General features: G+C 41.8%; 3 protein-coding genes across 3 annotated transcripts; 2 read left to right on the top strand and 1 right to left on the bottom strand.

Annotated features, from left to right (window-relative positions):
* Nucleotides 1-170: 170 nt before the first annotated feature.
* LOC146722441 (uncharacterized) lies at nt 171-948 on the top strand. The gene is made up of 2 exons (XM_085484775.1): nt 171-847; nt 903-948. Exons 1-2 carry the CDS (start codon nt 171-173, stop codon nt 946-948), a joined length of 723 nt encoding a protein of 240 aa, XP_085340901.1.
* A 482-nt stretch (nt 949-1,430) lies between these two features.
* LOC114930789 (uncharacterized) lies at nt 1,431-2,981 on the top strand. Its single transcript, XM_029302628.2, has one exon. It carries the CDS (start codon nt 1,431-1,433, stop codon nt 2,979-2,981), a length of 1,551 nt encoding a protein of 516 aa, XP_029158461.2.
* Nucleotides 2,982-13,347: 10,366 nt separating this feature from the next.
* LOC114928608 (uncharacterized) lies at nt 13,348-14,241 on the bottom strand. Its single transcript, XM_029299859.2, has one exon. The coding sequence runs from the start codon at nt 14,239-14,241 to the stop codon at nt 13,348-13,350; it is 894 nt and encodes a 297-aa protein (XP_029155692.2).
* Between the last annotated feature and the right edge of the window lie 12,821 nt (nt 14,242-27,062).

Below are 27,062 nucleotides of genomic sequence, written 5' to 3'. Positions count from 1 at the left end.
CGAGCACGACGACAAAGCTCCGAGTCGTGTTCAACGGCTCTCAGCGCACACGGGCCGGTACTTCGCTCAACTCGCAGCTGCTGACTGGGGCAAACCTTCTGCCAGCGCTCACCGACGTGTTGTTGCGATGGCGTTGGCACCGGTACGTCTTCGTCACCGACATCGAGAAGATGTACCGCCAAATCCTCGTACATCCTGAGGACTGCCGTCTCCAAACAATCTTGTGGCGCCACAACAAGACGGACGAGATCGGAGAGTACGAGCTGCAGACGGTGACCTACGGCATGGCGTGTGCACCGTTCCTGGCCATCCGAACTCTGCAACAACTTTGTACGGACGAGGGAGCGCAGTTTCCTCAAGGTGCCACAGTACTTCGGCTTGATTGCTACGTCGACGACGTGGTCACCGGCGCGGACAACCTCGACGATGCCGTCAACCTCCAGACGGAGCTGCGCAACCTCTGCATGGCGGGCGGATTTCCACTGAGGAAGTGGGCCTCGAACCACCCAGAGGTCCTCACAGGAGTCCCACAGGAGCATCGGCTGCAGCAAGGACCACATTCCTGGGAAGGAGAGAGCCATTCGACATTGGGCCTGCGATGGCGTCCTCAAGATGACCGGTTCGCCTTCGCAATACATCCTCGGCCAGTCAGCAAATTCACGAAGCGACGAGTCCTCTCCGAAACTGCACGCCTATTTGACCCGATGGGCTGGCTCGCGCCTGTCGTCATTCGGGCGAAGATCTTAATCCAAAGCACCTGGCTTCAGCAACTTGATTGGGACGCGCCACTGCCGGCCAAGGATGCTCGACATTGGCAACAGCTGTTGGATCAGTTGCCGCTGCTCAGGCACATACGCGTGAATCGCTGGCTCAACACCGACAACGATCACTCGAGGTTGCAGCTCCACGGTTTTGCTGATGCTTCCGAGCGAGGATACGCCGCAGTAGTCTACCTCCGCACCACTGAAAGGGGAAAATCGTCAATTAATCTACTCATGGCGAAATCCAAGGTCGCACCCGTCAAGCAGGTTTCGTTGCCGCGACTTGAGTTGTGCGCTGCTAGCCTACTCACCACGCTCACGCTGCATGTCCGCGACATTCTCGGCTTGGCAACTACTCCAGTATATCTGTGGTCCGATTCCCAGGTCACGCTTCATTGGATCCAGGGACACGCCACTCGCTGGAAAACTTTCGTCGCCAACCGGGTAGCTCATATCCAGACACAGCTCCCGGACGCTCGATGGAGACACGTAGCCGGGAAGAATAATCCTGCAGACTGCGCATCGAGAGGAATTACTCCTGGAGAATTAATCAACCACGCATTATGGTGGACTGGACCTACCTGGTTGGCACTGGACGAGACAGCATGGCCCAGCTCAGAGGTCCACATCGCAGAGGATGACCTTCCTGAACAGCGCACCACCAGCCTGATGACCAAGGGCTCCGTCGTCGTCGAACCGGACATCCTCCTTCGGTTCTCTGCGCTTCATCGACTGCTACGCGTTACGGCTTGGTGTCGGCGATGGCTCAACGTGGCGAGCCGGGAGGTCACACCTGGTTGTCCACTACACCCCGACGAGCTGGACGCCGCCCTACTCCAGTGGCTTCGAGTAGTACAGGCGCTCCACTTCCCGGACGAGATAGCTGCTGCCGCCGCAGGACGCTCCGGCCCACCACGCAGTTCACTGATCAAGCTGAATCCGTTCATCGACGACCACGGTGTACTGCGCGTTGGAGGACGCCTCAAACACGCACTGCTGCCCTACGACGAGAAGCACCCGGTGATCATACCGCCGGCCTCCTGGATGACGCGACTGCTGATTGAGTCCTGCCATCGTCGCTCTCTGCACGGCGGCGTCCAGATGACACTCGGTCTGCTTCGCCTTCGGTTCTGGGTACCACGCGGAAGGACCGTCGTCAAGCAGCAACTGCATCGGTGCGTCACTTGCACTCGCTGGCGCGCTGCCACGCCACAGCCTCCAATGGGCCACCTTCCTCGGGACCGAGTGACGCCAACTCGACCTTTCTTGAGCACTGGACTGGACTACGCGGGACCAATTTCCATCCGGACCAGCAAGGGACGCGGACACCGCTCACAGAAAGGATACATCGCGGTCTTCGTCTGCTTTTGGTCGAAGGCCATCCATCTCGAGGTCGTCTCGGATTACAGCTCCGAGGCCTTCATCGCCGCCTTACGCCGCTTCGTCTCTCGCAGAGGACTGTGTACGGACGTCTACAGCGACTGCGGCACAACATTCGTTGGCGCCGATCGCACCCTGCGGGAGCTCTTCAAGGCGTCGACCTCCGAGGGCCTTCACATCGCCCGCGCCGCCAACACTCAAGGGATCCGCTGGCATTTTAATCCGCCAGCGGCCCCTCACTTTGGTGGTCTTTGGGAGGCTGCCGTGAAATCCACTAAATTTCACCTCCGCCGAGTAATCGGCGACACCACGCTCACTTTTGAGGAGCTTAACACACTCCTCACACAAATCGAGGCGTGTCTTAATTCTCGTCCGTTGCAGGCTCTGTCGGACGACCCAGACGACACTTCAGCACTCACTCCAGGGCACTTTATCATCGGCGCGCCTCTATTAGCTATACCTGAGCCGTCACGGATCGGACAATCATCATCCACGCTGTCACGCTGGCATCACCTGCAGCTGATGCGAGACCATTTTTGGCAGCGGTGGTCGGCTGAGTACGTGCACGGGCTCAACCCCCGCACTAAATGGGTCAAGGCCGAGGCCGCACCTCACGTCGGAGACCTTTGCATCATCCGCTCGGAGCTCACCCCTCCTACTCGATGGCCTCTTGCAAGGATCACGAGACTGCATCCCGGGGACGACGGTGTCGTCCGCGTGGTCTCAGTACGCACCGCCACATCCGAATTCGTACGCCCGATCGTTAAATTGGTCATGCTCCCGGGCGCGGATCGTATTCCGGACACGAATAACGCGGACACGCCGTCCGCCGGCACGTAACACATCACTCATCAACGTTCGACACTCACTCACGAGATTTATCACATCATACACTGTATCATTTGTCACACCTCATTCTCATCATGCACCACCTCACTTGCAATGGTTCCATAATCACCACTCTGCACTACACGTTCGTCATTTCACATCAACCACACACTCGTTACTGTCTCAGCTGATCATCACATTCCACGCTATCACCACGTGTTTCCGCGGCTCAGCTGATTCAAATTACACGCGATCATCACGTGAATCTCGCCGCGCCGGCGCGCCTGCCCCACCATCGATCACTATCGACTTGCGATTCCGCGACCGAAATAACATAAACATGTTGTCACTGCGCGACAAGGCGGGCGGGAATGTTTGAAACGCATAATAGAAAACTACATGTTTAATAAAATATTATATCTTAATTAGAATATTCTAGAATATTCGCTTCCGATCGCAAGTCAACAGGCATATCGTTTTTATATGTTTTTTTTTGGAAAACATATCGCGACATAAATTATCCTGTCGTACAAAAACACGCTCGAAATATAAACAATTAACGGTGTCGCAACCGTTCCGCCGAATAATTATATTTTCTTGAGCATGCGCGGCTTCTCACGGGCGCCTCGTTTCGCCAATAATCATCGTGATTGCCAGCTCGCGCATGCTTTCTAACAGCCGTCGTTCTGTCAAATTTGACAGCGGCCAATTACGCGTAATACGCTCAGGTCACCTCGCGCAACTTTAAAAAGACGCAAAATTATTGGCGCGTCACACGAAGGTGGGCTCCGCTCCGGAAATTATAAATGAGGAGCTCTCACCCCGCTTGCTTGCCTTTATCGCTTTTCCGTCGTGAAAACATATCGCAAACCGCTTATCAGATACACCGCAAAAAATTCGTTGACGACCGCCGCTATTCCGCACTTTGATTTTGATTCCGATTTCACTGTAAAATAATTAAAGTTTTGTAATAAGTTTGTTTTAGTATTTTTGTCAATACGTGTGTGATATTATTAAAGTCATTGTTTTACAAAAAAGGTGACTCATCCTTTCGTGCAGCGCGATCCTTTCTCTCGCAGCGCGTTCGTGAACACTGATTACAATTTGATTCTAGAAAATAAGTGCGATATGTTATTCTTAGTGCACAAAATATAATAGTCGTTTATAGAGATTTGATTTGAAATTCATACTAGCCCGTACAATGAAAAATAATTGCTCGTAATTCCAGAGTACCAATTTGTTAATGACTCAGAAAAATAACATGGCGGCCTGCTCTCAAAAAACTATAATGTTTTTCGATGTCCATTTAGAAATAATGTCGAAGCTCTTACAGAATAATTACTACAACATTAGAAGTACGAAAAGTAATTACATTAGAAGAAGATTAGATTAGAATAAGGATTCAACGTATTTTTAAAAGCTTTACACACAACAAAGTGAATATACAAATACCTTTTTCTTCTGTGTTTCTGAAGAAAATTGTAAGTCAAATGAAACCTTGCTATTCAAAACCTATTCTTCATGATCGCAAGACACTATTTTCTATTTAAAAGACGTCTGCTAAAATTTTAATAAATAGATATTATTTATGATAGAAATGAAAAATTTGTGCTTTACAGTATATGGATAGTACATGGTTATTTCAAACACTGAACCGATGCATACAACAAAACTTTTCTCTGTCTATTCAATAAATTACTGATAATGTTAAATTCCAATCACATATGCCACCTTGCCTAGGTTAATGATGGTCATTAACGGGAAATTTTACTAAAGTAAGATTGGAGATTTTTAATTTATACAATTTTCACAACTCTTATTTCAATTATTTATTCTATCCATCGAAAGTTTTTTGAGAGCAGGCCGCCATGTTATTTTTCTGAGTCATTAACAAATTGGTACTCTGGAATTACGAGCAATTATTTTTCATTGTACGGACTAGTATGAATTTCAAATCAAATCTCTAAAAACGACTATTATATTTTGTGCACTAAGAATAACATATCGCACTTATTTTCTAGAATCAAATTGTAATCAGTTTTACTTATATGTATGTATGTTCAATGTGAACTTGCACCTTGAATAAAATATCACAGTTACTTTTCATGGTAATATATTATTACTAAATTTAGATAATATACACTTTACGTATTCTTATCACATAACTTTGTATAAGTAACAATTTATGCAATACAGTTCATAAAAATTGAAATATATGGTATATATGTACATATATAATATATATAATTATATTATAGTATACATATATAATTTATTTAATCATATATGTAAATGTTTGTATAATTGTAATAACTTTTAACGATACATTGCACATTTATTTCAATTGCAACAGAATGAATTTATATTCTTGTATGAATATTGAAAATAAAGAATGGGCCCCTCCATCGCCCATTCTCGTGAGAACGCAACCATATATTTTTCTTTGTCTCTCCGATTTTAACACGACATACATATTTCTGTCTGATAATTTTTTTCTGGATGATACTTTTTGAAATGTCATGAAGCCTAGGTCAAATTTGAAACTTATTGCACTCGTTTTAACGCAGCGCTTACAGCAGCTTTTATAAAGCGCCAAAGCAGTCGATATTTTATTTTGGCGCTTACGGCAACTTTTATACAGCGCTAGAACAATTGATGTTTTAATGTAGCGTTTACGGCAGCCTTTATACAGCGCCAAAGCAGCCTATGTTTTATTTCGGCGCTTACGGCAGTCTTTATACAGCGCCAGAGCAGTCGATGTTTCATTTCGGCGCTTACGGCAGCCTTTATACAGCGCCATTATTTAATCTGTTCTAAGAACAATATGTATGCCCCTTGTGCTCCTTTGGGCCATTTTTTCTTGAACACTTCTATATCATTAGACTAATACCATTCCGATTTTGTGTCAGCTCTCAACATACACGTGTAATGACCACGATTTATTTCTCCACCTTCGTGAAATATAGCGCTTATTACCTTGTACTTTTTTTCATTAATTGTGATATTACTCGTCGGCACGGCGTTAATCCAATTGTTGATAATTTTTTTAGAAGCACCGTTTACAAAAGTATATAAATTGAGCTGTATTACTACGACGGATAAAGTTGATTCGATTACGGTTTTCTTTTTCAACACGGTATCCTTACATTCGTTACAATTGCCGTTTATCGTTTCCCATTTAGAAAATTCTACATTAATCAAACTTTGTAGAGTGACACCTTTTTTCCTTTTTAATGTCGAATGTATAGGTAATATTAGCAAACTACTGCTTTCCAGCTTAGTTACATTGTAATTACATTTGACATTTGAGCAACATGTTACGTGTTTTAATTCGAGTTCTAATACATCATTGATGTCGGAATACGTCGACATTAGAGCCGTAAAAAATTCCGAAACATCTTGTTGTGTTCGTTCTTCGAAGCGTTTTCCGACAGATCTTCTAACCGCTTGAATGTTGCAATATTTACGTTCACCATACGCGCAGATAGCATCAGTCAATGCATTCGATGCTTTATTTTTCAGTATTTGTTGCCTAATACGTACGCAATGAAACGCACATTGTAATATTACATTAGCGTAACACGAAACAGCATTGTTATTGCAAAGGCCATATATTTTCCACGTAACTATACTTTCTGGTTCCTCACAATCATAATTCTGCACATCATCAATGATATTAGGGATAGCCCATCGACGATCGTACATTTTCACAACCATTTTCTCGGACGGATTGATTTGTGGCAGTTCAGATTTGAATATAGATCTCAGTCGATTATATTCTACAATGGCTCTCGAGTTTGCTTTAACTGATGCTGGATTGAAATTTATCAAATGTAGGCCTTCCAATTTACTTACTCGTGACAAACCTACATAGGCTTGACCATCACTGAATACAGTCGTTTCTAAATCCATCATTGCATTGTTACATGTAATTCCTTGACTTTTGTGTATAGTTATTCCATAACTGAGAGACAATGGAAATTGTTTCCGATGTACCACTAATTTGTGGTATACTTCAAATTTAATATCTACTTTTGTTATTGCGATTTTTTTGTTATCCGAAATAACTATTTTGATGGAATCAATACGATTGCCGTCAGCAGAGCGATTAACTGCAACTACATTGCCTATCGTTCCATTGACAAGTCACAAAGTTACGTCAATGTTTCGTCGAATCATCACTTTAGCGCCAATTTTAATCGCTATTACTCTTTCAATGCCAGCTGTTTCAGACACTTTATCATCTTTGTCTTCTAAAATTTTATGCACCTTTTTTTTCATTGCTGGAGCACAGTCGACATTATTTTCTGCTATCAGTAGAATTTCATCGCTGTCGATTTTATCGAGCATTGCTGTGTTCAAAACCTTGCACAAATAACACGTGGGCAATAAACAAATTGTATCAATCGGTAATTGATTCATATAAGTGCAAAGTTCATTCAATCTTTCGTCGCAACTACTTTCTTTAAAATTGATTTTTCTAGACTGAAGAACATTGATGTCAGAATCCGTTACTAAACCTATTCGTATTCTAGAAAGTATATCACGATATGTATTGTCGCATCTTTGTCGCATATTAATCAAAAGTTCGTCGTACTCGAACAATCTCCACAAATCACATCCACCCATGGTACCTAAATACTTCTGAATCTCTGATCGAGACATTTTAACAAACGAAAATTGTCCTTTTACAGGAGGAAGCTGCAACAAGTCCCCAAACAGGAGAATGTGTTTTCTGCCAAAGAAACCATCATCTGTATCTGTCGTATCAAAGATTTCACATAATCGTAGATTGATAAACATAAGTGTCACATTTGAAATCATGGATACTTCATCGATTATAAATAATTCGACATTCTTTAATTTGTCTCTCAAAGTTTTCAAGACCATGTCTGACAATTGCGTATATTTTGGTGTAGATTCATGACTAACGGGTAGTTGAAACATTCTATGGATTGTCAAGCCATCGATATTGAATGCTGCGATACCCATGGGAGCAGATATGGCAGTTGTTTTTTCCAAATTTATTCTGATCCAATGTTTAATCGTTTCAATTAGAAAACTTTTCCCTGTACCACCCTCGCCACTTACGTACAGTCGCAGAATCTGATTCTTATCTTGTAAAACTTGGCATACTCCATCAAAGACTTTTTTCTGGTCTTCGTTCAATTGCGACATCATTTGCGATAAATCAATCGGATCGTCAATCTTACCAAAATCTTCCAGATCTTTCATCGCGTCGTCAGCTTCTATCGGATTACAATCCAGTTCATCGTCATCGGATTTGTCTGCTGTTTTCAGATCATTTTCGCGCTTCTCGATTAATTCAGCAACGTTCTCAAAAGCTTTCTGTATTTCTTCGAGCCTTTCGTGATATTTCATTGCCTTCGTTAAAACAGACTCTGAATTCTTAAAGGCATCCGTGTAAGTCTCGAATGTACCTTTGAGTTCACTCAAATCTCTCCATGATTTGAACAGAAGAAGCAACGAGGAAAAGTATTTTTCGGGCTCAGTTTTTATATTAAATCGATAATGGTTAATTAAATAACCCTTTTTTCGTTTTTTTTAAAATAAACCCGATGCCAGTTTGTAACACTTGACTTCGTCATTATTTGGCATCTGTTTCGTAATTTCCCAGAATCTGGCAAAATCGTACAATTTCAATGATTCTAATTCCTGAGGTCTATTTGGATAGTAATCATCGATGAGTGACGAACAGTATATATTCGTAGAATTTTCATCGAGAGCTTAAATTTCATTAAATGTTTTAACTTTTCTATTTCTCACCTCATTAACATCGATCCATTTGACCACGGTATCATTATCCGTACCGTACAAGGGATTCCCTAATAGTGTATCCGCAGCTTCTAAAGCACCGCATTCTCTGTTATTTAATGAACGCATTGCAAAATTCCACAGTTTCGATGCCAAGGACTTATTCGAATCTATCACTTCAAAGTCTGTATTGCATTTTTCCGACTTTGTCGTGTATTTTGTTAAATATGAGTTTAACAACTCTGATTTTTCTTCAATAAATTGTATGTCCATATTTCCCTCCCAGGCTAATTTGATAGCCGGATTATAATCGTTTATAAACCTTTCCGACTCCTTGCGAGGAAGATCGTACAATCTGCTCTTACTGCGTAAATTTTTTCTACCGACTATCGAAGTGATAACGTCTCTTAAAACGAAATTCTCAGTAACTGGCCGAGGAAAATCGAACCGACACTTTCTGTATATATTAGTTGCCGTTTTTTTCGTACGCATGCAATACGAGTTATGTTTATGATTCTGATCACTTATTACCGTATCGTACAACGTTGGCGAAACATTTTCATCTGGAATTTCACACGTTACGTATTTTCGAATAAACGTAGCAACTTCTTCATCCGGCGATTTTCCTAATACTGGAGCATCTTTTATCCAAATCATACAATGCATGTGCTGAATACCTCTACTTTGATATTCCAGTCGCCAAAAGTAATGAATAACCTTTCCTATTGGATTATCGGACGAACAAATAAAATCAATCATGGCTTTGAATTTTATGCACATGAATCTAGAAGTACTTACAGGATCGTATGCGACTAATTCGCTGATGCCTAACTTCTCTTTATCGGGATTCATATCTCATAAATATTCACCCAAATCGAACCATTTCCATTCACTAGGACTCAAAGTCAAAAACCACGTCGCTGGACCGTAATGCAAAGTCATGCATTTTACATTATTGGACGGTTGTCGCCAATATTGATTCGTATTTCTCAATTTTGCGAAAATAGTCATTAAATTCGATTCTAATTGGTAACCTTTCAATTCGTTCAAGTATCTACCAGCAGTGTATCTCTCTCGTGGGTTAGTAACCATCATCGTATAATAGATACCACTTTTCAACTGTCGGTAGTTAGCATCATTGAGAAGGAAAAACAGATACTGCAGATTCAACCTGAATCTACTATGTTTCGACATCAATCGTGTTCTAATAAATAAATATTCCGGCAATGCAAAGTTCCTATCTTCTCGTTGTCCATTGACACCATCAGGATATAAATCAGGGAAACACATGACATCCAGATATTTATAACGATTATCCATTGGAAAATCTTCAATTTTCATCATTTGATAAAGCTTCAATGCAGATTCGTTATCGATTCTTTTCGCGTGTATTGGGTATATTGTATACTGATCGTTAATATCCGAATCTTCAGTGATTTGTGTGAGGAAAGCCCTACGTTTTAAAACGATTTGATCATTATTATTTTTGTTTTCCTGTACATTGTACAAATTCAATGCTGGTAATTCCTCAACCACCTCATTTATTTCGTCATTGTCGCTTTCCTCATCGACAATCCGATATTCTGTTTCCTGCAACTTATCCTTTAATAGATCATCAGATGACGCTGGAAGACGAATTTTTGAGTAATGAGGATTATTTTCTTTCAACCATTGTAAAGCCTTATACATTTTATTAATATCTACCAAATTTTCCCAAACCACTTTAGATTTCTTGGGTATACCGCGAACGAGAATGTGCAACTCGTGATTCAAATTTATAGGATCTTCCGGAGAACATACCTTATCCAATGTTTCTTGTAAAGGCAGAGGCAAATGAAATGTTCTACCTTTTCCTAAACAGAGTTTGATTATATAAGTTTCTTGATTTAAAATGTGCTATATTTAAATCATTTAATTATTTTTTTCGTTCAAGTACAATTAACAGCAAAAACTGCATATACGTAGGTATGTATTTGACTCTACTGCCATTACTTGAAACAAATACATTATTCGATATTAACAAATTGGAACTCTGGAATTACGAGTAATTATTTTTCATTGTACAGACTAGGTTTAAATTTTTGAGGACCTTCTTTTGAACATGGCTTGACCTTTTCATTTTTATAATTTTTTGGAGATAGGGTGAGAGAGGACGAATGAGGGTAAGAGAAGACGAGATAGGCGAAAAAGGGTGAAAGAGAACGAAAGAGGGTGAGAAAGGACGTACGAGGGTGAAAGAGGTGAGAGAGGGTGAGAGAGGACGAAAGAGGGTGAAAGAGGACGAAAGAGGTCGAAAGAGGGTGAGAGAGAACGAAAGAGGGTGAAAGAGGACGAAAGAGGGTGAGAGAGGACGAAAGAGTGTGAAAGAGGTCGAAAGAGGATGAGAGAGGGCGAAAGAGGGTGAGAAAGAATGAAAAAGGGTGAGAGAGGACGAAAGAGAGTGAAAGAAGGTGAAAGAGGACGAAAGAGGGTAAAAGAGGGTGAGAAAAAATGAAAGAGGGCGAGAGAGGACGAAAGAGAGTGAAAGAGGACGAAAGAGGGTGAAAGAGGACGAAAGAGGGTGAGAGAGAATGAAAGAGGGTGAAAGAAGACTAAACAGAGTGAAAGAGGGTGAGAGAGAATGAAAGAGGGTGAGGAGAGGACGAAAGAGGGTGAGAGAGAATGAAAGAGGGTGAAAGAGGACGAAAGAGGGTGAAAGAGGACGAAAGAGGGTGAGAGGGAATGTAAGAGGGTGAAAGAGGACGAAAGAGGACGAAAGAGGGTGAGGTAGGACGAAAGAGGGTGAAAGAGAACGAAAGAGGGTGAAAGAGGACGAAGGGGGTGAGAGGGAATGAAAGAGGGTGAAAGAGGATGAGAGAGAATAAAGAGAGTGAAAGAGGACGAAAGAGGGTGAGAGAGGGCGAAAGAGGGTGAAAGAGGGTGAGAGAGGACGAAAGAGGGTGAGAGAGGACGAAGAGGTTAAAAGGCGAAAGAGGGCGGGAGTGTGGGTGGGGTGGCGTGGGGGTGGGGGTGGGGCGGGATGTGGGTGGGAAAGGGTGGGTGGAAGTTGAGGGAGGTGTGAGTGAAAGGTGAGAAGAGATTATACGCGGACAGAGAAGAAGAAGAAGAAGAAGAAGAGAAGAAGAAGAAGAAGAAGAAGAAGACGACGTTACTTCATTTTTCATGAAAAACGTCACTTTTTGACCGCTTGTATCTCCAGAACGGCTTGACCGATTTTATTTTTTTTTGGCTCAAATTACTCGTGGCGATGCCGCCTTTCAAGTTATATTACGTGCAATTCAAAATTTTTTATATTTTAGTAGTTCTACACTTCCAAAAAATGGACTTTGATGGTGCAGGATAAGGAGACTTGTAGTGTCTTTTAAGGTCTTTTAGGGTTTGAACATGGCCGGAGACACTACCGCGTCTCCTGATATATATATATATATATATATATATATCTCCCTGCTTGATTGTTCTATTTTCTTTCATTCCTATTTGTTAGTCATATTCCTTCTTTTCTCTCTACATGAAGATAAATTATAATATTGCTGACAATTGATCGCAATTTACAACTATTTATGAATAAAATTAGAAATCGAAAAAAAGTTCGATAATTATATTATAATACATATATACTTTATCAATTTGTATATATATTAAATAAATATTATGTTATATATATTTAAAATTTGTTTGTATTTTTTTATTTGCAGTAATAATAATCTTTCTGTCAATAGCTATATATAAATCAATAAAAAGATTCATTACATTTCAATATACTTTTTATTATTATTATATATATATATATATATATATATATATATATAATTGGTACGTATTTTTTACATTTATAGTAAGAATAATCTTTATAACAATTGATCAATTTATTGCTCTTTACGAACTAAGAATAAAATTCAGTAAAATCAAATATGCATGCTTGTTGCGTACGCGAAGTGGGTTCCCCTTTTTTCTTTTTCGCGTTGACCGCGGACGCCGGTATCGCTCAGAGAGAGCGCGAAGGAAAGAGCAGCTGACAGGAGAACTCTCGAGAGATATCACTCCGAATGCAGAATCACAAAGTAGTTTATTTGTCGATTACACGTTCAGTCTTAGAAGTTATGTTCGAATTACTCAACCGATCTGTAGTCGTTCTGATTATCGATGTCGTTGACTTCACAATTTTTCGAGGAGTGAACGCTCAGAGTCGGGGCGTTCTTCGCCGAGGCGCGAGATTTCGACACGACCTCTTGGAGGGGACGCTCGTTTTTTCGAAGAATCACGATTGGCCGGTATTGATTTCCGATCGAGTGAAGGAACCGAAATCACGCGGTCAACGGCTGATTGCTCCGATCGATCAATATTGTTAACTGCTGTCCTTGCCTCGCTGGCGGGACATAACAAATTTGTTTTGAAAAAGCGGGTTCTTACCTCTAACGTTTATTTTTGACTTACAATTAATTTGACACGAAATTACCCTTCAAATTATTTGTCTGTTTCTCAACATACCGCCCACCTCGAAACAATAGTTTCGAAAAAAAAAAGATGCGAGTGACTCATGAGGCAGAAAAGATTTCGAGTAGAATTGAGCGAGGCGTTCGGCCTGTCGAGGCGAGACTTGACATCACTTGTCGGCGCTTTCCGACTTTTCAATATCGATCGGCAGAAGGCACAGTCTACCGATCGGACGCTTGTACTCGGACGACGCCGTTTTTACCGTAACAACGCGGACCAATTCGTCGAGACCCGGGTGACGACACAAAACAACGCGGCCGAGCTCCCACTTGCACGGTGGAAGCAGAAGATTGCGAAGCAAAACCAATTGTCCCACTCGAATATTTGGCTTCTTAATATGTCGCCATTTTCTCCGCTGTTGCAGCATGTTAATATAATCGCTCTGCCACAACTTCCAAAGACGTTCGGTGAGCTGCCGAACCAACTGCCATCGAGATAGGCGATTTTCTTTTACCTGTAACAGGTAAGGCTCCGGACTCGAGTTAAGAGCGGCACCAATGAGAAAATGCCCGGGGGTCAGCGGATCGTATGTATCTATCGAGTCGGAGAGCGGCGCTATGGGCCTAGAGTTGAGGCAAGCCTCGACGTTACAAAGAAGCGTGGAGAATTCTTCGAACGTCAGCGTGTGCGCTCCAACCACCCGGCGAATGTGGTGCTTCACGCTTCGTACACCGGCCTCCCATAGGCCGCCAAAATGAGGGGCGGAGGGAGGCAGAAAATGCCACTCGACAACATTGTCCGAAGCCGTCCTGTTCAAAAAAACGGGATCGCGAAGAGCCGCTCTAAACGCGAGTGTGAGGTCGCGGTCCGCTCCGACGAAGGTGGTCCCGTTATCGGAGTACACCGCCGTCGGAAGACCCCGTCGAGCCACGAATCGCAAATAGGCCCCCAAAAATGCCGGAGTGGCGTACCCCTCGACCAACTCCAAGTGTACCGCGCGCGTTGCCATACACACGAATATAACGATGTAGGCCTTTCGGGAGGCCACTCCGCGTCCAGACATCGCTCGAACAAGTATCGGGCCAGCATAATCCACTCCGCAATGAATGAATGCGCGCGCGGGAGGAGAGACTCTGCATTGCGGGAGGTTCCCCATAAGTTGTGTCGGGACGGCAGCTCGCTCGCGAGTGCACGCGACACACCGATGGATGACCGATCTGACCGCACCGCGAGCTCGGATCACCCAGTACCTTCGCCGCAGCGTAGCCAGGGTGGTGAGCTGGATGCCGGCATGGAGATATCGCTTGTGAATATCCTGTATGAGGAGCTGGACGAGAGGATGGGGCGCGAGAACGATCGGATGTTTGACGTAAGCCGGGATGGGCGCCCGCGACAACCGCCCACCAACACGAATTATTTGATCTTCGTCCAAATACGGCGCGAGAGGCAACAGTACGCTTTTCGATGACAGCGCGTCTCCCCTTCGAAGCGCGGTCAGCTCGCGCGCGAATAGCTCCGCTTGAATGGTTTTTACCCAAAAGTTCGTCGCGCGTTGAATTTCGTGACCCGTCAAGGATGAGGGACTCTCGACGCGCTCAGCTGGCAACGTGATACGTCCGCGAGTACGCGAGATAAATCGCATAACGTAGGCGGTAATGCGCAGTAACTTCGTCCACGACGAGTAGCGCGCGGCGAGATCCCATACGACAGGGTCTCTCGATATCGCGACGAGAACCTGCGTCTTTTCTTTACATTTTGTTCCATTGAGGTCTCAGGGTGAGGGTCGACAGGCACCGGCCAGTCGGAGATCGGAAGCCTAAGCCACAATGGACCATGCCACCACAACGGATGGGATGCGAGCTGATGCCCGGGAATTCCGCGAGACGCGCAGTCGGCGGGGTTGTCGATGGTGGGCACGTGTCGCCACGAAGCGGAGGGAAGTCGGGTCTGGATTTCCGCGACGCGATTTGCCACGAACGTTTGCCACCGTGACGGATGTTGCGTAACCCACGCAAGGACGACCGTGGAGTCCGTCCAGCAGTAGCACGGAACCTCGGAAAGGTGGAGAGACGCGATCACGAACTCCATTAATCTGGAGAGCAGCACCGCCGCTGCGAGCTCCAATCGCGGAATGCTCAGCGATTTAACGGGTGCGACCCTAGACTTTCCGACGAGGAGCATCGAGGTGACCTCTCCGGAGATCGAAAGAAGCCTCAGATAAACTACGGCTGCACTGCATACGCTTGAGAGGACGCGTCCGAGAACCCGTGCAGCTCGCAGGCCGTTGTATCTGATCCGCGTCGAACCCATCGATCGAGCTGAAGGCCATCAAGTGACAGAAGTGACGCCCGAATAACTTCCCACTCATCAGCGAGGTCGGGGGGAAATTGGTCATCCCAGTTGAGCTGTGATTGCCACAGTCGCTGAAGAAAGATTTTTGCCGTTATTGTGACCGGAGCACTCCACCCCAACGGATCGAATATTCGCGCGATATTTCGAGAGAGTCGATCTTTTCGTTATCGAGACGGAGGGAGGGCAGGAAATGCGGAATTGAAATACGTCCTTAGCGGGGTGCCAGCATATCCCAAGGACTTTAACCTTTTCGCCTGGTTGAAGGTCCTTGCTGCATGCCAAACCGTGATCGCTGTCATCAATGTCGCTCAGAAGAGCCGACGAGTTACTGGACCACTTGCGCAAATTGAACTGGCCGCAGCGCAGCAGTGAGCACACTTGTTGCTCGCGCGCCTGCCGAAGCAGAGGGATATCGTCGGCGCCGAACAAGACGTCGTCAACATAAATGTTATCCGTCAGGACGGACACGGCTAACGGATAGGAATGTCCTTCATCGCAAAAACATAACCCTAGGAGCGTTCATCACTGCCGGATGCTCTATCACGCATTCGAGGGGGAAATACCGGAAATTCCGAATCCCGCCCAATAATTTTTTTGGGGGTAAATACCGCGATAGAGAAGGTAGACGTAAAAATACTACAAACAATGGTACTGAAAGCGATTAAGGGGGAGTCTATTTACGGCTTCAAAAAATAAATTTTTTTTGCAAAAAAATTTTCCAAAACTATCCAAATAGTTTGAAAAATTTCGAGCAATTCACCTTTTCCAAAACTAGAGCGTTTTTTAGGGCCGGCGTGGCAGGTGCACTCTCGGGCAGACCGAGCGCGCTATTTATTATTCGACTATCTCGTAAAAACCTAAAGGTCCAACCTTCTGTGCGCTGTTTGTAGCGCAGCTTTCATTCCATTTTTTAAATTTTCCCGGGTACCTCGAATGAAAACCTCCCGGGGGTGACGATCAAAAAGACTCTGCGGACCGCAAAGCGAATTTCACGGCAATCTTTTTGAAAGTGTTTTCATCAAGGGACGGAATTTAGACACAACCGCAGAAACCAAAGTTAACACGAAAAGCTCATGACGTCATTATTTATTCTGCCACTGCTACCGATTTTAAATTTATATCTGTGTTTTCTCGCCATTTCCGGAAATCGCAATTTCCCACGTGCAAAGAAAAAAAACCCAAAACTTTTAAAGAAAGCGGGCATCGGGGCCAAAAAATTTAAATTTTTCCTAAAAAGGGGGCGACGCGAAATCCATCCCGGCTCAAATCAACAACAAATTGTTTTTTTTAGAGTTCTTGGTACGCACAAAGGGTAAACGTATCTGCGACCTTAAAATATTTCTATGGTTTAAAAAATCACTTCCCAAAAATAGTTAATTTTTAGAGGTGAAGAAAGGAAAAAATGGAAAAAACCGTCAAGGAAAAAAAAGAAGAAACTTTAACATAAAGACCTCAATCATTTTAAGGGTTTTGGGGAAAAGCGTGGGGGAAAAACCGGTTAACTTCCTTTTACGGTGTAACACCCACGGATACTACATGGCAAGTAAACGATCCATGTAAAAAAGTGGATATTTTCATTCGTTGCCCCGAGTAAAAAAAACTTTGGGCAAAACCTTTGAAGTGGTATGAAAACATAAAGACCTGCCCTCAAAACATGCAGGGGTTTGGCAGGAAGATGGAGGGGTGGGTTTCCATAATGGGGAATTTTCCAGATCCTGAGAAATTCGGAGTTATGACCTAATTATTCGGCGATGGCACTCGAAATTTTTACTAGTTTTTAATAAAATCCTTAGGGGGCGATGCCATGACTAAAAATGTTTTTGGACACGTGAAAAAGCCAGGGGTACTCGTTTACGAATAAAAAAAAACCGAAAAACCGGGAGGAAAAAGGGGCCACGGAAAGCGAAATCAAAAAAATTTGACAATTACTCGGTCGGAATTCCCAAAATATTGATTCAGTGGAAGGCATGAAGAAAGCTTTATGCGCCTTAGATCACTACTGTTCCCGGGAAAAAAATCCTCGGCATAAAATTGTCCAAAAGGGCGCCGGGGTTTGGGTGTGAATGGCGAAGGCTCAACGCAAAAAGTCTTGCTCTTATAAACATCGCAGATTAATCGATAAACCTGGAAAACCCATTCGTCCGATTTACGAACTCTCTAATACGATTTTGACGCGGTGTTTAGGCGGCCAACTCAAATTCCCAAACGAATCGTTCAATTTGCTTGTGGGCACCTAAGTTCAAAAACTCTAAATTTCCGGCCATAAAATCGTCGAAATTGCGAAAATTATAGCTGCAGGCTTTTTTCAACGAGGGCACTCTGCTGTATCTCCACATCAGCTGCTCGATTCATCATCGGTCCGATGCAAAATTTTTCGGAGCCGTCGATGCCGACGCATAAGGGGAAACCGGGGCGCTCTTTCTAAAGGAGGCAGCCCGAAAATTGGAAACCCTGAGTCAGAACAGTTTTTTGAAGAAGAGAAAAAACATTAAAGGCCCGGATACTGATAACCTCTATTTCTGTAATACCCAAAACTTATATTTTTTGGGAAAACCCAAAACTTTTAAAACGCTTTTCTCAGTTTTCTTTTTCATTTGAGAAAAAGGTGCCGGCAATGCAAAAAAATACGTCCCTCGAAAAAAATCAAAGTGACTAGCTTTATATTAAATTATCTTCTATTTGAACTAAAAATTTTGGGCAAATATTATTTAAAACTACTTTTTTTTTCAACTTAAAGTGAATTTTTTTTTTAAAAAATGAATTTTTTTTTAAATTCGAAAAATTTGGATTTGACAACTTCTTCGGTATTTTCTTATTTTTTAAAAAAGAAAAATTATAAAAATTAAAAAAAATTTTGTCTCGACTGTTTCAACGCCCGCAGACCTCCATCACCGCACCGATTAAATGCAGACTCCATCGCTCGGGCAAAATTATCATAACTTGGGGAATTTTAAATTTTTTTAATAAAAAATTTGTTTTTTAAAAAGCAAAAATACAGTAAAATAGTTCTCAACTTACCTACGAATCTTTCCTTCCTTTAAAAAAAATTGCTGAAAAACGCTTTTTCTTGGGCCCTAAATCAACCCCCCCCCCCAAAAAATTTCCCACCGCGACCATTGTAAATTTGTGGAAACCGTTTGACAAGTATCGGGGTCTCGGGGCCAAAAATAAAATTTGAAAACTTAAATTACAAAAAACTTTTTGTATTTCATAGTCTTTCAAATCTGTCCGGCTAGACGCGCATTTCATTACGAGGACTAGCCCCCAGCGTTCGAAAGGGGAAAACGAATTTTACTGCCGTAAGAGGAAAAATATATTTATTCTCAAAAATGTTAAATTAACGCAGACAACAATGCGAAAAATTAAACAAATTACCTTTTTCGATTCGTATAATTTCTCAGCCTAGTCCGACAAACTGGCGTCTTTTTTTTAATAAAAAAAAGTAGGTATAAAGGGGGGTTTCTAACCAGGGCAATGAGGGGGGGTGGGGGCAGGGGGGGGGAATCGGGGGCGGGGGGAGGTGAGTCACCGGGGGGGGGGGGTTTTATCATAGATAACTTATTTTTTTGTTTATAAAATATCAGATAACCTATAAGGGATAAATGTTCCTGATAAGGAGATCATGTTCCTTTTGTTTATAAAAAAAGATAAAAAAGGGGTCATTTACCGATATGTTTAAAAACAAGAAAAGATAATTTTGAGGGGTATCTAGTTTTCATAAACAAATAAATAAGCTTGGCGGTATCAAAAGTTTCAAATTTTCTCCAAAAAATTCCAAGATAAAAAAAATTCTCGAATGCTGCCGCCGTTTCGGGTTTGGATCGGCGCCACAAAAAATTTGTATTACCCCCAAGATAATAAATTCTGCTGGCTCCGCAAAACCCACTTGGATCCCAGCGCCGACTTTCAATATCATTACAAAGGGGGGTTCGTTTCTTCATCTAAATTTTCCTAAAGATAGAAAATTTTTCTGCGAATTTTTAAGAAAAAAAAGGGTTTGCCGACAATCAAGCGGTTGAGTCCGGTTCGACATGTCAACCGCCGGCTGTCTTGCCGACGGGTAAAATAAAAATGGCGGCCTTATCTAGTATTTCAAAAATTTAAACCATACTAAATTTTCTCTGAAGATAATAGCGCAAATATTTCTCGAAAATTAAAAATTTGCTCACATCCCCACGAAAAAAGGAATCGGGATATATAAACGAGGACCGACGCTGCCGGCCATGTCCAGGGGGCGACGCAGCTTTATTCGAGGTGAAAAAAAAAATTTAGTGTGAAAAGTAGTTTTTTTTGTATAATGTGAAAAAAAAAATTTTTTTAAAAAAATGGAAAACTTGAGGGGCGACCTTTTGGAGCGTTCCCGCCAAGTTGCAACTTGGGCAAATTTTGGATGGGCTAAGATCGAAAATTTATGGGAAAGCTGGAAGAACGCAGCCGTCCAACGTCCCGTCTCTCGAGGGGCATAACAATCCTGGGGGCGAAATCCCGACTCGAGGTGAAAAGATGCGCTTGCAGAGACGGTATTCGGTGAATCCATGCCTATCCCGGCGGATTCATGGCGCGGCAATACGCGAAAAGACTCGTTTGGCGCGAAATCGAACGGGGCTTTTTCATAGCCGTATACTTACCGGTGCGAAAATTAACGCGCCACATCAACCGCGTCATTTTTTTTTTAAAAACCCGAAACATTGTTCGAGAACGTGGAGAATTGCTGCGGGAACACTCAGTGAAAAAGTAAACACTTTTTTTCACGGTGAATTTTTTCCCGGGTGACAAGGCCCCAAATAAAAGTTTAAACACGAGAATTTTTAAAACTCTTTCCCCGTCCGATGTCGAGTGGTACGAGCGCCGCGAAATGGGCCCCCACGCAAAATCGCTAAAGAGTTCCAGGAACGCGATAGCGGCGGGGCATTGTCCGGTAATAATTTGCAAAATTCAACAGTAAAATCCTAGCCGCGGGTGTGTTCACATTCCGCAAAAATTGTAAAAAAGAACGGTTGTTAAGGGGCGATCAGCGGACAATCTTTTTTCGAAAGGTCAGGGGGGCCGCTCTGTCCCCCCCGCATTCATGTGATCAAAAAAATCCCCCCTTTCCGCATTACACCACAGTGCTGAACCTCCAAACTTGATTTTTCAGTACTGTAAAAAAATTTAAAAAATTCGAACTTGCAACGACTCTCCGTAAAGTGTACACATCGGAACGAGAACTCGCCCCGTTGCGTCTTTGGGGAAAAAAGGGGGAAAAGGCACTCAATCTGCTGTACGGGGAGACGAAAACACGTTGGACATTTCCATGCTTTAAAATCTTCTCGTCTCGTGAGCTGCACGACCAAACAAATGTAAAAAATTTTATTTCATCGGAAAGTTATTAAATTTAAAATTTTTTTAAAATTTCTAATTAATTTTTTTTTTTTTTACGGGCCCCTACATTATTTCTATTCGAGGCCAGTTGGCCATATGGAAGATTGCGGGAAACGAACGACTCCTATCCGGTTGCCGCAGAATGACAAGTGGCTCCTTTCGACAATTCCGGGGAAAAGCGGCTGCCGTTTGTAGTGTACGCCGACCTCGATGGTTTTGGAAAAGCCGAAGACCCCAAAATCATAAACCCTTTAAGTGTTCAGCTCGCATACTATGTACAGGTTCGTACGACTTCGTTATCCGCTACATTCCCGCCGTAGTTCGTTTGCGTCCATTTTTCGCCGAACAGTTTAAAAAAATTTACAATCCGCGAAAAAATTTTAACGCCCAAATGTCCCCTGGAAATTTTAAAAAGCCACAGGGGAAAATTTTTCGACCGCGACGCATTTTCCATTTGCGAAAAACCGTTTGAAAAACTATACCTCCGCGACATTGCCCCTTTACCGGGCTTTACAGGGGTCCTGCGCATTCAAATTGTAACTTAAAATTCAAAAAAATTTTGTTCCCATAGTCTTTACAATCTTCCGGGTACGACCACTTTATTATCGAGGGCTAGCCACCCCGTTCAAGGGAAAACGAAAAATTACGCCGAAACAAAAGGGAAAAAACTTTCATTCTCGAAGACTGTTAGATTTACACAAGAAAAAATTCGAAAATTATATTAAATTACGCTTTCGATTCGTACAAGTTTTCTCAGCGCTAGCTCGACAAATTAGCGTATTTTTGGATAAAAAAAATAAAAATTTTACTTCGGATAACCAAAATTTAACTAGTGAAAATTTTTTATTGACACGGAGGGGGGGTCTTTCCGTACGAATACTTTACTGCTGGGGCAGATTACAAGACACACGTTTTCCCCGCCCGCGATCTTTTCAGTTCCTTAAAACGGCGACCAGTATCCGAGAGTATTCGCGCCCCGAGACCGTCTGGAGCCGATTCTCCCTTCGAACGCTAGGCAATATAGTATTTTATATTTAAAAAATTTTGTCCTTTTTTTTTGACCGATATTTTGAAATTTTCGCGATAGTTGTATAAAAGTTCGGGCTCGATCCCGCTATTAATACTTCCCCCCCGGGAAAACTGGACGCCTTTAAAAATACAAAAATAAAAATTTTAATTATTAACAGAATTGCTGGTTTTTTGTCGAACGGGTATACCGGCGCCCTTGTCAATGTTCGTCCATCGAAGGGTTACAAATCACAAGGGGCACCCTCGAAACCCCCTTTGTACCTCTGTATTTTGATGAAAAAATTTGTACGAAGGGGATGTTTTAACCTTTCCGTATGCCGATTTTCGGTGGGGAAACGAATTTTGACGACATCTATCGCGTTCGATTCCCTATTGGCTATTTCTCGAAGTAGATTTTGAGATCCCGGCATCTTCAGACGCGCACATTGACCCCACCGTTTTGCCCGACGCGCGTAAACCCCCCGCAAGCGGAGTATAAACTCCTCGAACGCTTTCGATAAAAAGCCTACGTGAAAAATATCGTAACTACCAGTCACCGCCCGGGCTACGCATAAAAAAATATACCGCAACTACTTCACCTTTACGTGGGTGCAAAAAAACATCGAACTCAACCGCAGTTTAAAAACCCTGCAAAAAAAGATTTGAAAAAAATTTATATAATTATAATAAACGGTATTTGGCAAACGATGAAAAAGTGCGCAATCATGGGATGTAAAATTATTAAACAATGGGACGGCGGTACGGTGCGGAGGCAATGATCGCGAAACCAAATTTTTTTAGTATAGCATATTTTTTGGGAAAAAATTTGTTGCAATTGAATTTTCGCAAAACCAAATTAAAAATAAAAAAACCTTCTACTTGGGATGTGCATCTCGACAAACAAAAAGTCTTTTTGTTTTACCCACGAATACATGTCCCGCTCTTGTAAAATTGTAGAGTAATGAAAAACCCCACAAATTTTTTTTAATTTTAAAAATTTTAAAAGTCGGATGTCTTAAAAAATTTAAACGCGATACCCCCTTTGATTCGATACCAGCGACTCCCGCCGCGAAAAAAGCGTACGGTTACCACTCGCGAAAAAAAAAGGTCCCGGGGTCTGATGAAAAAAGAAAACGGGGAAAAACCGAATTCGTGGGGGTTTAAAGGGGAAAAAAAGTATTTTTTGGGGGGGGGAAAAAAAAACCCAAAAAGGCAAAAGGGTCAAAATAATGTGGGGTTTAAAAAAAAATTTTGACGATTTTGCTTTGGTTTTAAAAGACAAATTAAAAAGACGCGTCAGCGTCATCAAAAGATCAAAAATTGAAAAAATGTATCCCGTCAAAAAAAAAATTTACCTAAGCCCCTAGGGCCCGAAAAACTATTCGTACCTGAGTCGACCGACCCTTCCCGGGGGGCTTATAAATACCGTTGAAATTTATTTATTAAAATTTTTATATTAATGTTTTTTGGGTTAGACAACCCTTTTTAAAAAACCCTTTTATATTTAAACCCTTTTTTAAAAAAATGCTTTTTTACCAACTTTAAATTTATTTATATAACAGAAAAAAGTATAGAACGAAAGGATCTGAATAGCTCAGGGAAGACTCCCCCGGCAAGCAAAAGGTCTGGGGTTTCTTTCCCCGATTCAGCGATTTTCGGACTATTTTTTTTTTGCATTCTTTTATTTTTTTCCCGTAGGGGGGAAAAAAGGGGGTTTAAAAATTAAAACCCAAAAATATGAGTTATTTTTTATTTAAAAATTTTGGGGGGGGTCCAAAAGAAAAATTTGGTCCCTTGTGCCCGGGGTATTTAATTCTAAAAAAAATTTTTTTTTTTTCGTTGGGAAAACGCATTGTCACCGCATTTGGCTTTTGTTGCCCGTTTTTAACTTTTTATTTTTTTTAAAACAACCCTTTTTAAAAAAATTTTTATATTTGAAAACCCTTTTTTAAAAAAGGGGTTTTTTTCCCAACTTAATATTTTTTAAAAAACGGGAAAAATTAAATCGAAAGGATCTAATGCTCAGCAAAGACAGTCCCCCGGCAACGAAAGGTCTGGGGTTTTTTTTCCCGTTTCAGCGTTTTGGATCTTTTTTTTTTTTTTTGCATTCATTTATTTTTTCCCCGGGGGGGTTTTAAAAGGGGGGGTTAAAAAAAATTAAAATCCAAATTGAGATTTTTCTTTTTTAAAAAAATTTGGGGCCTTCCCCCAAGTAAAATTTTTTCCTTGTGCCCGGGTTTTTAAAATTCTCAAAAATTTTTTAGTTTCGTTGGAAAACGCTTTGTCCCCGCGATTTGGCCTTTTTGCCCGTCTTTTTTTTTTTAAAATTTTTAAAAATTTTTTTTACGAGCCTTTTTAAAAAAATTTTATATTTGAAAAACCCTGGTTTAAAAAATGCGTTTTTTTACCCCTTTAAAATTTTATTTTTAATAAAAAGAAAAGTATGAATCAAAAAGGATCTAAAGTTCGGGAAAGGGCGTCCCCCCAAAGCAAAAGGTTGGGGGTTCGATTCCCGTTAAACTTTTTGGGGGGCTATTTTTTTCCCCTTGCTTTCTTTTTTTTTTTTCCGGGGGGGGTTTAAAAAGGGGTTTTAAAATTTAAAATCCAAAATATGAGATTATTTCATTTTAAAAAAAATTTTGGCCGGGTCCAATAAAATTTGGTGCCTTGCACCGGTTTTTAAATTTCTAAAAAAAATTATTTGTTTCGTTGGGAAAACCATTGTCCCCCGGATTTGGTCTTGTTCCCGTTTTTTAAAATTTAAATTTTATATTACACCCCCTTTTGTTAAAAACTTTAATTTGATCCCGGGGTTTTTTAAAAAAAAAGGGTTTGTTTCCCAAACATTAATTTATTTAATAACAGAGAAAAGTTAAAATCAAAAGGTTTTGAATACTCACGGGAAAGCTCCCCCGGCAACAAAAGGTCTGGGGTTTTTTTCCCCGATTCGCGATTTTGGGATCTATTTTTTCTCGGCAAAAAAATTTTTTTATTTTCCGGGGGGGGTTAAAGGGGTAAAAAAATTTAAAAATCCAAAATATGAGTTTTTTTTCATTTTTAAAAAAAAAAAAAAAAATCTTGGCCGTGCCAAAAAAATTTTGGCCCCCCTTGTGCCCCGGTTTTTTAAAATTTTTCTAACAAAAAATTTTTTTTTTTTTCTTTGGAAAAGCATTGCATCCGCTTTTGGCTCTTGTTGCCCGTCTTATACTTTAAAATTTTATTTATATTAAAAGCCTTTTGTTAAAAACTCTTTATTTATACACCGGGTTAAAAAAATGCTTTTGTTTCCAACTTTTAATTTTTTATATAACAGAGAAAAGTATAAATCGAAAGGACTAATACTCAGGGGGAAAAGCAGTCCCGGGGAAAGAAAAGGGTTTTCTGGGTTTTCGTTTTCCCGTTCAGCGATTTTGATCATATTTTTCTTTGCTTTTTTATTTATTTTCCGTGGGGAAAAAAAAAGGGGGTATTGAAATTAAATCTCAAATATGAGTTATTTCATATTTAAAAATTTGGCCGTGCCAAAAATTTGTGCCTTGTCCCCGTTTTTAAAATTCTAACAAAAAATTATTTATTTCTTGGAAACGCATTGTCATCCGCGTTGGGGCTCTTGTTGCCCGTCTTATCGAAATTTTATATTTTTCAGGTTTTTAAAACTTTTATATTTGTACACCGGCTAAAAATGCTTGGGGTTCCAAAACTTAAAATTATATTTATAAACAAGAAAGTAAAAATCGAAGGATCTAATACTCAGCGGAGAGCAGTCCCCCGGAAAAGCAAAGGGGCTGGGTTCGTTCCCCCATTCAGCGATTTTGGATCTATATTTTTCTTTTTGCTTCATTTATTTTTTTTGTGGGGGGTTAAGGTTTGAATTAAATTAAAAATTGAGTTATTTCATATTTAAAATTTGGCCGGCCAAAAAAAATTTGGTGCCTTTGCCCCGGAAAATTTAAAATTCTAAAAAAAAATTATTTTTTCTTTAGGATAACCATGCTCCGCGTTTTGGCTTTTTGCCCTCTTAGTTAATTTTTATTTTAATTAAGAGCCTTTTTAAAACTCTTATATAATTTTTTGTTATTATTTTATATATGGTATACAATAAATATATTATGTTTACAATGATTGATAAAATAACATTAAATAACATTGTTTTATGTATCCAAGAGTTGTGCGAACTGTCGAATCCCAGCCATTTCACGTAAACCTCGGCACCCCTCCTGCGCAGTTATTTTCTCCACGAGGTACACTTCCGGACAATTTGCGCGATGCAGCTCGTGACTCGTAAAACGCTCCAGCGATAGATGTCTTGCGATAACCTCGAGTAGATATGTTACGGATTAGTATGCTGCACTTTAACAATCTTAAACACCTCGGTTGTCCAATTTGGCGTGTAAACCCTTCTCGAAAAAGTTGTTGTACTTGCTGACGCGTACCTGATCACCTACTTTGAACTTTGCCGGGCCCGCGATTTTTACACGATTGTACAACGGTAGCCAAGAGTCTTTCGGCGATCGCGGGGGTAACGTCGGCGGGTCGCATACCAATCGTTCGATGCTTGCGTCTGTTGTAATCTGATACGAGGCGTGGCAGTATGTCGAACCACTTGTAAGTGCCATTCAGCGTAAACATCTTCCACATTGTCGTTTTTTAGCGTGCGATTGAATCGCTCGACGACCGTCGCCTTCAATACCGAATATGTCGAATAGTGATTAATGTCATGTTTTCGCATAAGTCGTTGCACATCGGCGTTGTAAAATTCCTTCCCGTTATCGATTTGCATGTTTTTCGGACATCTCTTGCTGTCTTGAATTATCTCAACGATTGCGTCAGCTATCTCGTTTCCTCCTTTACTCTTGAGTGGTACAGCCCACGCATACTTGCTCAACACAATCGATGACGGTGAGTATGTAGTGGTAATCTCTGTTGAAACGGGAGTACGGACGCATCTCGACAATGTCGGCTTGCCACAGAATCATCGTATCCTCGCACTATGACATGCCTTTGAGGGAAATTTTTTCTCGCTGACGCGTGCAACTCGTTTACCAACTGCCTTCTCTCCAAACTATGTTGCTCGTTGTTATTTTCACTATTCATCCTTGTTCGTTCACGTTCGTGCCACGTTGTTTCGGGGTTCTTTCACGTTGTTGCGGGGTTTCTTTCACG

The sequence above is a fragment of the Nylanderia fulva genome, unplaced genomic scaffold, assembly GCF_048542155.1.
Source record: "Nylanderia fulva isolate GAGA-0341 unplaced genomic scaffold, ASM4854215v1 Scaffold313, whole genome shotgun sequence".
Lineage (NCBI taxonomy): Eukaryota > Metazoa > Arthropoda > Insecta > Hymenoptera > Formicidae > Nylanderia > Nylanderia fulva.
This window is presented reverse-complemented; position numbering and strand designations above follow the sequence as displayed.

What these genes read in the sequence shown, in the direction of transcription:
- LOC146722441 (XM_085484775.1), top strand. Translation starts at nt 171, where the DNA reads ATGTACCGCCAAATCCTCGTACATCCTGAGGACTGCCGTCTCCAAACA. An exon ending in GATCAGTTGCCGCTGCTCAG is followed by an intron (nt 848 to 902) that starts GCACATACGCGT and finishes TCGAGGTTGCAG; the next exon opens with CTCCACGGTTTTGCTGATGC.
- LOC114930789 (XM_029302628.2), top strand. Translation starts at nt 1,431, where the DNA reads ATGACCAAGGGCTCCGTCGTCGTCGAACCGGACATCCTCCTTCGGTTC.
- LOC114928608 (XM_029299859.2), bottom strand. Translation starts at nt 14,241, where the DNA reads ATGTCTGGACGCGGAGTGGCCTCCCGAAAGGCCTACATCGTTATATTC.